At 43.4% G+C, this 12,039-nt stretch overlaps 1 protein-coding gene across 1 annotated transcript in view; it reads left to right on the forward strand.

Annotated features, from left to right (window-relative positions):
* LOC117459441 (melanopsin-A-like) overlaps window positions 1-12,039 on the forward strand; it is a 57,626-nt gene that overhangs the window by 26,906 nt on the left and 18,681 nt on the right. The window contains exon 2 of the mRNA XM_034100218.1: window positions 4,067-4,209. Coding sequence (XP_033956109.1) covers window positions 4,073-4,209 — 137 coding nt within the window. The 5' untranslated portion in view covers window positions 4,067-4,072. The remainder of the gene's footprint in view (window positions 1-4,066; window positions 4,210-12,039) is intronic.

The raw sequence follows: 12,039 nt of genomic DNA on the forward strand, positions 1-12,039 counted from the left end.
TGGAGAAGATGTTTCTTTGTTTGCATGTGTTTTGTCACATTTGTGTTTTTCTATTTGCATCGTTTTTGAGGCTGCAGCGTGTTTCTCCTAAGGCTAAAGTTTATGGTCGTTATAACATGTTTTAACTTATCGTCAAAGCCTGTTCGAAAAGTATCTTTCATCCTCTTTAAAAAATCCCATCATGATCATTTTAAATATATCTTTCAACGATAATAGGACTAATGATGCCAACAATGATCAATCCCTCCAATATCTTAAAGGTCCCCTATTATACTGTTTCTCATCAATATATCACAGGTCTCAGATATATACAGAGCCTGTCTCTGATTGGCTGAAACACCAAACAGATCATTGTAGCATTACCCATAATCCCCTCTGTTTCAGCCCCGTTTCCAAAGTGCTGATTCTCTGTCTGTTACTTCAGATGAAAGTAAGGAGCCCCTCCCCACGCCCCTCTGAGAGAGATTTGGTTACAAAGAACTCAATGGAGCTCTAGAGGAGATTCAGGTGATAAGGGGGGGGGGGGGGGGGGGGGGGTTACCTTGGTTGCTGATTGGCTAATGGCTACACAAGACAACACATCGTTATGACATCATAAAGTGGCCAAAATCTGATCAGCTCATTTTCAGACAGGTTTTTATAGAAATGGATCAAAAAGAGAGAGAATCTTTGTTCCTGAAACTTTCAGAGTCTCTTTCCACAGAGGGGACACATGTTGATGTAGAAGAGACATGAAGAAGAGGGGACACATGTTGATGTAGAAGAGACATGAAGAAGAGGGGACACATGGTGATGTAGAAGAGACATGAAGAAGAGGGGACACATGTTGATGTAGAGGAGACATGAAGAAGAGGGGACACATGTTGATGTAGAGGAGACATGAAGAAGAGGAGACACATGTTGATGTAGAAGAGACATGAAGAAGAGGGGACACATGTTGATGTAGAAGAGACATGAAGAAGAGGGGACACATGTTGATGTAGAAGAGACATGAAGAAGAGGGGACACATGTTGATGTAGAAGAGACATGAAGAAGAGGGGACACATGTTGACATAGAAGAGACATGAAGAAGAGGGGACACATGTTGACGTAGAAGAGACATGAAGAAGAGGGGACACATGTTGATGTAGAGGAGACATGAAGAAGAGGGGACACATGTTGATGTAGAAGAGACATGAAGAAGAGGGGACACATGTTGATGTAGAAGAGACATGAAGAAGAGGGGACACATGTTGATGTAGAAGAGACATGAAGAAGAGGGGACACATGTTGATGTAGAAGAGACATGAAGAAGAGGGGACACATGTTGATGTAGAAGAGACATGGAGAAGAGGGGACACATGTTGATGTAGAAGAGACATGGAGAAGTGGATTTTGCATAATAGGTGACCCTTAAATCAGATCAAATAAGTAATTGTTTCAAAGCAGCACCGTGTGAAGCCCCCCATGAATGCAGGATGTAGAAATGTAAAAAGGTCATTGTGGTACAGCTCTGGTTCCAAGCTGCTGTGGTTATACATGCCGTTAGAGAGGCAGCAGGGAGGACACATCATGTGAGGGTGAGGCTCAGCAGGATCCTTAGTGACAGGCGGAGATAATGCCGACAGATTTCTGCGACCTTGAAGCAGAAACACTCGCTGCTGACGAGATGGAAAACATTCAGATAATAAGGAGACGGCGGGAACGCTGTGATTGACAGGTTAATATGTATCGTCTAATGAATGTGACTTAAAGGGGACCCATCGTGCTAAATGCACTTTGTGATGTCTTTTATACATAAATATGTGTCCCCAGAAAATAAAACCCTTTCTCTTTTCCTCCGTACCCAAATCTTTTAAAAACGGGGGAACAACGAGCGGATACAGATTTGCTGCCGATCTGACGTGAAATCGGCGGCGGACCCACAGAGCGTTGCTATCAGAAACAATGCCTGACGTGTTTTGGACGTAATCTCGTCTTTGTTTACGTTAGCAAGCCTCGCTAACACTCAGAGCTAACCTGTACCGTAGAGCACGTGTTTAAAAAGCAGGAAATAAAAAAAAGAACTCGCCTTGTGGTAAACCCGCAAGAGAACAAGCATTTAAGCTTCATACTGTTTCAGAAATAATCCTTGATGTGGTTTAGAACAGGATGGCGTTTTATCAGAGCAGAATTTAACTTTATCTCCGGTAGAATTATGATCAGGCATTAGCTCCGCCTCCTCTTTTTTTTTTTTTTAAGCTAAGGACCCAAAATCCGCATTTCTCTAAAGGTAGGGACACACCAAGCTGACACCAAAGAACTCACACAGACGAACCCGACTGTTGTGTCGCCTCGCGTCTCTGCGTCTTGGCCAACAGTCGCTCTGGAACACACCGCAAAGACTTCAGCCGACGGCCAAGTAGCACGTACGAACTGCGCATGCGTGAGTTGCAATAACTCTCCTTACCAGCAGGCGGCGGTAGTGTGTATTCGTCTGCACGCACATAGCTGCATAGCTGAATTAATTATATGTCAACAATTATAGAATCCTCGGTCTTCAGCTCCTTGATTGGGAATATTTTCTGACTTGTGTTCACTACTTTACGACAGAAAATGTAATATATTTGAGTTGTGGACAAAAACTGGACATTTTAGGACGGAATTTTGCACTTTCGGAAGCTGAAACTTCAAGGGAATTTAAGGTTTCAAAGGTTAAAAGAAGAAGTGCAGCCTTTTGGATAATTTTTCTGACAAAAAATGTACACTGATTGAAAGCGACTTTTACTTCAGGTTTAGTATTTTAGCTTGCGTGAGGCTGCGACAGTGTTTGTCCTTCAGCAGGCAGGGGTTTGTTTGTTTCTGTCACAATATGTCTGACTCCATCACTGTCACTGCGTCCTTCCATTTCTTTTTCTTGTTCCTGTTCTACTTCTTATTTAACATCGACTATTTATTCACAGCTGTGAGCACAAAAGAACAGCAACTTATGGCCCATTTAAACTGAAGCACAGTGGAGCTGACTCATGGTTTAATGGGTCACTGCAGCATCAACATCGTGTGTGTGTGTGTGTGTGTGTGTGTGTGTGTGTGTGTGTGTGTGTGTGTGTGTGTGTGTGTGTGTGTGTGTGTGTGTGTGTGTGTGTGTGTGTGTGTGTGTGTGTGTGTGTGTGTGTGTGTGTGTGTGTGTGTGTGTGTGTGTGTGTGTGTGTGTGTGTGTGTGCGTGTGCATGTGTACTGTTTACATTGACTTTGACATTAATTCAGGTCGGATGAAACTGTGCTTCATTACATTTGGACTTCCTACTTAAATCAAAGACACAAGCAGCGCTGATGATATTAAATTGTTCACTCTTCATGTCTCTTGTTTCCGTGGCCCTTACGGTCAGAACACTCTTATTCCATTCGAATGCCTCTTCCCATTTATTTTACAGAATATTCTAGTGTTTTTCAGAACATCTCTTGCCACCCGTCAAATTAACCATGATATAAAAAGCATTCAAAGTGTCATGAAGGCAGGAGAAAAGATGGAGGAATCCTCCATTTTGATTGGCATTCCTCTCAGTGAGAAACCAACATCTCCCTAATCACCAGCTCCCAGCCTTATTGCTTTTGAAAGTGTAATATCAGCGCAGTCCTGCACATCACTGGTACTAATTAACTCTCAGATATCTGCGTGCCGTCTCCCCGTTTCCACGTTAACCGCAGAAATTACTGCAGAAATATCTGAAACAGCCAATCAGAGGTGGAGGTCAATCAGAGCGGCCGCCTGTTTAATCTCACCGAGAAGCAGGCTTCAGATTTAATTAAAATATGGATTTACATTTACTTAACGGGAGAAAGAGATAAGTTATTCAACATGAATGTGATCTGTAGGACTGTTTATCAACCACATGACATCATTAGATATATGATCCATGTGGAGGACCAACATCCATATAGATTTAACACAAAAAGTAATGTGGGTTTGGTAGATTATTTCTTTGTTGTAACAATGCTTTTTGGCAATACATTTTATACCGTTGGAAAGCCCGTTTTCTTACCTTTCAAATGGTGCTGTGAAACTGAAGCTTCGTCTCTTTTCTCACTTCCTGTTTTGTCCACCAGGTGACGATGGCGCACGAGGCTCCGCACCCGTTCCCCACGGTGGACGTTCCCGACCACGCGCACTACACCATTGGCTCGGTCATCCTCGCCATCGGCATCACCGGCATGATCGGAAACCTCCTGGTGATCTACGCCTTCAGCAGGTAGGACTGCCAGAAGTGTTATTCGTCTATTTCTTTCTTTAAAGGTCTCCTATTATACTGTTTCTCATCAATTTATCAAAGCTCTCAGATATATACAGAACATGTCTCTGAAGTGTGTGGCTCCAAACACCAAACAGATCATTGCAGCATTACCCATAATCCCCTCTGTTTTAGCCCTGTTTCCAAAGTGCTGATTCTCTGTCTGTTACTTTAGATGAAAATAAGGAGCCCCTCCCCACGCCCCTCTGAGAGACATTTGGTTACAAAGAACTCAATGGTGCTCTAGGGCCCTTTCTCATTTCATCAAATCCCCCTCCTCGACTCCTCGACTCCTCGGTCCTCCGGTAGTGACCCGGAAATGAATTTTAGCGCGCCATGTTGAAGGACATCTCATTTCTCTAAATGCACTTCGAGGACCGAGCATCGAGGAGCCTCTCTGGAGGAGCTATGATCGAGGATACACTGATGGTTCCTCCACGGCTCCTCCGTGGCTGCATTTCCGGGAACGGTGGAGGCGTGACGCACGGCCGGACTTATCTCAGCCAATGACAGCTCTGCATGCATCCCCTGGATATTATTTTAGAAACTGCTTTCATCGCGACGCGATGTTTACAGTGAGAACAGCTGTGAGGTCCGTGCAGAAAGCAGAGCAGTGTGTATAATATATATCACTCAGTAGAACAGGCCTACTCTCTTTATTTGCTTTAGTTTAGTAGATATCTACAAACAAAGAGTCGATATTTTTCTAAAACCATTTAGTGCTTCACAATAAAATACACAACGGCTGTAGCCTGATTATGCTTTAGGAGCTGTAGGTGTGTGTGGTACAGTGTGTAGGTGTGTGTGGTACAGTGCGCAGATGCAGCGGACAGACAGGTCTCAGTTGGTTTAGTGTCCTCTGCTTACTTGTAATACTTGTAAATAAAACATTTGGCCCGTAATTTATTTCCCTCATTGTAGCGACCAGAGAGAGGGGGGGATATATCCAGTCTCTGATAGTGTTACGTTATTATGAGTGCTCTGTTTGATTCTGAAATTGTATTTATTTATATAAATATATACATATATATATGTGTGTGTGTGTGTGTGTCCGCATCTGTAGCCTGTTATTGTCTCATTATACCGCACTGTGAATGAATCAAAGTAAATATATAAGTGGTCATGAACACATCTGTCCATTAGACAGAGGGCTGCTGTGCCTCCTGTCATCATTGATGGACGTCTCTTTAAAATGACCGCTCAGAGGAGAGGAGTTCTCATTTCTCTAACCGCCTGCTGCTTCCCCTCCTCTCTCCTCGGTTCCCCTCCTCGGCTCCTCCGCTCGCATCTCCTGTGGGCGGGACTAAGTCTCGAGGATAGGAGTCGAAGAGGGGAGTCGAGGAGGGGAGTTCGAGAAATGAGAAAGGGCCTAGGAGGAGATTCAGGTGATAAGGTGGGGGGGGGGGCGGTTACCTTGGTTGCTGATTGGCTAATGGTTACACAAGACAAAACATCGTTATGACATCATAAAGTGGCATGAAGAAGAGGGGACACATGTTGATGTAGAAGAGACATGAAGAAGAGGGGACACATGTTGATGTAGAAGAGACATGAAGAAGAGGGGACACGTGTTGATGTAGAAGAGACATGAAGAAGAGGGGACACGTGTTGATGTAGAAGAGACATGGAGAAGAGGGGACACATGTTGATGTAGAAGAGACATGAAGAAGAGGGGACACATGTTGATGTAGAAGAGACATGAAGAAGAGGGGACACATGTTGATGTAGAAGAGACATGAAGAAGAAGGGACACGTGTTGATGTAGAAGAGACATGGAGAAGAGGGGACACATGTTGATGTAGAAGAGACATGAAGAAGAGGGGACACATGTTGATGTAGAAGAGACATGAAGAAGAGGGGACACATGTTGATGTAGAAGAGACATGAAGAAGAGGGGACACATGTTGATGTAGAAGAGACATGAAGAAGTGGATTTTGCACAATAGGTGACCTTTAATTTCTGCAACATACGACAACTTCCTGCGCCCAAATATGGTCGCACGCTTCCTCTGAGCTGTACAAACATTTTATGCAAATGAAAACCGCTGGATTATAAAAACTAAGGAAGGAATAAAGAGGTGGGAGGGAGGAGAGGTGGAGGAGTAGAAGAGGGAGGGAGGTGGAGAGGGGGGAAATGCATGGGTTGGAGGCACAGACCCTTTTTGATTGTTTGATATGTGGATTTGTTCTTCTTCTGTAATGATTAATACGATACTGTTTAAACAGGGCTCATTCATTTCTCTTTACCACAAAACTATTCTGTTACGGTGAAAACATCACATTCAAATGTTACATCTAACCTTTTAAAAGTGAGCATGAGATGTGTAACCAAGGCTATCTTTTGCGGTTCAGCGGTAATACTTAAGAGTAGGGGTAGGAATCACCAGGCTCCCCACGACGGATACTATCGCGATACTTTAGCCGCGAAACGATATATTGCGATATATGGGTCATATCCATGTCCGTCTTCCCTTCCTGGTTAAAAAATGTATTTGCAGTTTGAATAGTTTATGTAAATAACCCAATTGGTGTTCTTTGAACGTAAAAAAGGAGATGGCAATTGTTTGTTACTTTCATTGCAATTGTATACATGTCTTAACGTAACTTCCTGTTTTATACTTTGCGCTATTAGCAGGACGGTACTGTTCCCAAAGCAAAAACTTGACGGAGAAAAAGAACGGAGATAAAGTACACAGGGGGTCCGCGGGGTCTTAAAAAGTATTAAAAGTTGATAAATCAATTTAGCAAAAATTAAGGCTATTGAAAAGTATGAAACGGTTCTGGTCTGCAATATTTGATTCACTTAGGGAGGTCTTAGGTGAGACAGTGGCCCCGAGCCCCCTCACTGCCCTTTTCGGAATTCCTCTGATGCCCAAAGCACCCATTACCTCAAAACGAGTTCTCGCATTCACCACTCTGCTTGCCAGGAGGCTTATTCTCCTTAAATGGATACATTCCTCCCCTCCCGCCCATAATAGACGGATTCATGAAATCCTGTATTGCGTCAGGCTTGAGAGGATTAGGTTCTGCCTTAGGGGCGCCCTGACGACGTTCCACGATACCTGGCAGCCTTTTCTGGACCACATTGACACCCTTACTATTGACCCAATACTTAATTCTCAGCAGAGCATCCCCTCCCCCCTTTTTCTTTGAAATACTATTTAATATTCACCCTTTATTTAATTTTGTTTTTATTTCCTTGCCCCCCCGCCCCTTGTATGTCTGTGTGAATGAGATTGCGGGGTATTGGGGTTTGTGTTTATTTGTCAACTGCACTAGGAAAACACAGTATTTTACATGTAATGTCTTGAAAATGTCCGTTTGATATCTGTGCAGAAACTAATAAAAAGATTTATAAAAAAAAAAAAAGTATTAAACGGCATTTTCCAAGGTATTACATTTTGTAGCTTGTTTTCAATAAGTATATAAATTGCCCAAAGAGGACTACTAATGACATAATAAAATATAAACGACAATATATTTAAATTACACAGTTTCCTTTTTGTCACGGCAAACCAGAATGAACCCAAAAGCACGACTCGACAAACAAAGTACAAAAGAAAGTCTTTACTGAAAAAATGGCCCCATGTGCTCTCCGTAGAGGCAGCAGGGAAAGGTAACCAAAAACACTCTTACGAGGAAAAGGTTAACACAGCAGTTCCAAAAATGCGAAGGATAAAGTCAATTCCAAAAAAGCTCTTAGCAGAAAGACAGGAGCTGCATCTCACTTCGGTTAAATGGATTCCTTGCGTCCCTCACTTGCGTTGTTTCCCTGCGACTAGTCCCTCCCACGCAGGAGAGACGCAAGGAAACCACGAGAAGCAGGGAAATTAGTTTTAAGAGCAATGGGACGTTGTTTTCCTCCGGAGCGTCACGTGAAGCGACGTCCGTTTGTGATGACGCTGCACAGCTGATCGTCTGACAGCAGCCAGATCAGTGCATGCGCTGCATCGTCCAATCAGTGAGCGATACACAGTAAGGGGCAGTGTTGTGCTAGTTACTGAAAACCAGTAACTAGTTACCATTACTAGTTACTTCATTTCAAAAGTAACTCAGTTACTTTACTGATTACTTACACCAAAAAGTAATGCGTTACTGTGAAAAGTAACGTTTTAGTTACTTAAAAAAAGGCTCCCATTATATGAATGCCCTTATAGCCTTCATTTCAGTACCGTTATTGCATTGGAGAATAATACAATCTGTTGATCAACTTGACATGCATGATATGCAATCTGGATAGCATCGATATTAGCTGGCTTTACATTTTTGTATATTCTTTCTCCAGGTAGTTGGAAAAAGTGTTCCGTCCCATATGCCGTGTGCCGCCCGGACATGCTATCATGCTAACTAGCTCCCTGAAAGCGGGTGACTCCACTGTAGCAATAGCCTGCATGTGTTCTACAACATACCGTGCAATGGCTTTATCGACTTTCCCTGGCTAGCAGTCCCTTGGTTAAAATCCAGCCGCTGTTGCTTCGGTGCAGGTGGAGTGGCGTCGGCTGAGTCTCTGTGGTCTTAGCTACTAGCTTCGTCCCAGCATGTTGTTTTTGCAGATGTTTTAAGAGATTTGAATGACTGCTTTGGGCAGTAGATAGGCTCTTTGACCCGCCAGGACACAACTTACATTTAACTAAAACGTTCTTTTCTTTGTGCTCGACAAAAGTGAAATAGTGAGAATATCTCCAGGTGGAGAAACTAGACTTGAGCTCCGCCGCCGCCATGACAGTCTTGTTAGTAAACAACACAAACACGCCCACAGCGCGTCTCCGCATGTGACACAGGAAGTATTTAAGTACATTTACTCAAGTACTTAAGTACAGTTCTCATCTCTGTTCACCTGGCTGTTGACTATATAAAAAAACTAACGCAGTAACGGAGTAACGCACCATGTAGTTCAGTCAGACAACTCACGTGTTCCTTTAACATGTTTATTAGAAGCAGCATATAGTTGAGTTTGGCGACTAGGCTCGGGCATCATCACTCCATAAATATACATAGCACGATGAGTGATGATTAAATAACTAACCCCCGAGCCTACAGGTGGACGCTGGGGTGGAAGCTGGGGTGGTGGTGGGACAGGCAAGCAGCAGCGACATAGAGCTGCAGCAATAGCAGCAGCAAGCAATGCATGGAGAGAGCTCTGGCAGGTTAAATAGAGCGGCTTATTAAGGAGACTCTGTTTGGTTGGTTGTAGAGCAGCAAGGGGCGTTATGTATGAATGCAGCATAAGTGCTCGCAGGCTTCGCCCCATTTCAGTCAGACAACTCACGTGTTCCTTTAACATGTTTATTAGAAGCAGCATATAGTTGAGTTTGGCGACTAGGCTCGGGCATCATCACTCCATAAATATACATTAAATAACTAACCCCCAAACCTGCGTGGAGATTAGATACTATCCCCCAAAACTGCGTAGCCCGAGCCTGACGCTGGTGATGTGAGACTGATAAGTAGAGGGCCTGGCGAGCTGCCATGTGGCCATTCCCCCTAAGCACAGCGGCTTTCAGGGGAATATACTACTAAGTGAGACTGCTATGTGTGGCCTGAGGAATAGCCCAGGCCGATTCTTCCCCGAGCACCGCGGCTTTGAGAGGAATATACTACCTATATACGCTACCTAGTGAAACTGCTATGTGAAGGCCAGGGAACAGCCCGAAAAGTAGGGCTGCACGATTAATCGAAAAAAGATCGTGATCTCGATTCAGACACCTATGCGATCTCATTTCTAAATTACGGCGATCCTATGACGTCAAGCAGATTTTTTTTTTGTGGGATTTTTTTAAATTTTTTTATTATTTTGCTTCTGAATAATACCAACTTGCAATGTCAATCATACTTAAACGATGTAAAGCAAATATACTCTATACATTTAACATTACAGTAGTACCATGATCGCATCCAAATGGTAGTGTTCTGTCTGTCTCTCCTCCTCTCATGCAGTGTTAACGCTGCAGCCACGAGGGTTGCCAGTTTTTGCGGAAGGAATAAGCAACCAGGTCTATGAAAACAAGCGCAAAAGAACATGAGCACTTTAAACCTATATATGTCGGGTCTACAAGCTCACAACCGCAACAACCATTATTACTTACCACCAAGCAACTTTACAGAAAGATAAGCCCAATGTGGCTTATAATAAGTATACCTGGCAACACTCACTGACTGCAGCACGTGAGGGCAGGAGCCGGCAGTATGTTTACAGAAGCGTTAGCATTAGCACTGATTAGCAAAGAGTGACGAGAGCAACTAGTAGTACAGGAAAAACAGAAATGAGTGACGAGGAGGTCGAGGACAATGACAACAACACCGATGAAAATCCCGGTGAGAGTGAGAGGGAAGTTGTGCTTGTGCCGAAAAAAGTAGATGGACTGTGCTAGTAGCTAGGCAGCTTGGCTTTATTTACATTTATTCTGAAGCTGTAACTTTATGTTCTGTTCCGTTTTTATATTCAGTACTGACTGCAGTATTTAAGTTAATCCTTTTGATTCAGTGACATTACTACTCAGTGGAGTCTAGCACTTTGTTTATGTTTTTTTCAGTACAAGAACCTTTAAGTGCAGTAGTTGAACTGGGTGCTAGCCGGCTAGGCTTTTTTTTAATATTATTATTCTAAAGCTGTGACTGTTTTGTTTTTACAAAACACCTCACCTGTGGTGAGGTATTTTGAGTAACTTAAGTGCATTCCTCCCTGTAACAAACAGGTTGGTGTTGTTGTCCAGTAGTTGGGTGTCCTGTCACTGTGGACAGGTGCTACTGCAAAGTTTACATTTTGTTATTATAAAGCTGCAAAAATTCTATTTTTTATGTTCAGCACTCAGCAGCAATATCTATTTTAGTTACTGTATGTTTTGTTACTAGAGAGACTTGAGTTTAAGTCAAGCACTTTGTTTAAAGCCACAATAGTTGGCTCCAGGTTCCACATTTTGAATGTAGTTATGTTTGTTCAGTATTCAGCAACTACAGACTAAAGACAAAGTTATGTTTTTGTTACAAGAGAGACAAATATTGTCTGTTTAAATTCATTGTACTCACGTGACGTCTAAGAGTAAGAGTGCAATAAATATTTTCATTGAAACGATGAGAATCGTGTGAGAATCGTGATCTCAATTCTTATGGAGGAAAATCGTGATTCACATTTGAGCAAGAATCGTGCAGCCCTACCGAAAAGCCATCCCCCTTAAGCACCACGGCTTTGAGGGGAATATACTACCTCGTGACTGCTATGTGAAGGCCTGGGAACAGCCCGAAAGCCATCCCCCTTAAGCACCACGGCTTTGAGGGGAATATACTACCTAGTGACTGTTATGTGAAGGCCTGGGAACAGCCCGAAAGTCATCCCCCTTAAGCACCGCGGCTTTGAGGGGAATATACAACCTATCGAGACTGCTGTATCTAGTCTTGAGGCAGCCCCCCCCAAGCATGCAGCTATGAGGGGAATATACTATAGTCTAACCCAGCAACCACCTGGTATGCAAATAACAGATTTCAATGGAAATACATTTAACATTTATTCCATTATCGAGTAGTGCAAGAGCTCATGGTTCTTTGAGCTGAAAGGATCTCATTCTTATGAAGCCTGACGTAGCGCTGGTATGCAGAAGATGACCAGCGGCCCAGGGATTTCAAGGTTGAGGTAGGCAGGAGGAGAGCCGCAGTTGTGGCAGCGCCGATCCTTAAAGAGTGAGAGGAATAGTGACCTGGGGGTAGGTCACAGCTTAGACAGAGATCACGCAGCTTGGACGAGAACCATGATCTCGTCAAGGGTTTGCAGCCATCGATAATGAACAGGGGTGCCGA

Source organism: Pseudochaenichthys georgianus, chromosome 15, assembly GCF_902827115.2.
Source record: "Pseudochaenichthys georgianus chromosome 15, fPseGeo1.2, whole genome shotgun sequence".
In the NCBI taxonomy this organism is placed as follows: domain Eukaryota; kingdom Metazoa; phylum Chordata; class Actinopteri; order Perciformes; family Channichthyidae; genus Pseudochaenichthys; species Pseudochaenichthys georgianus.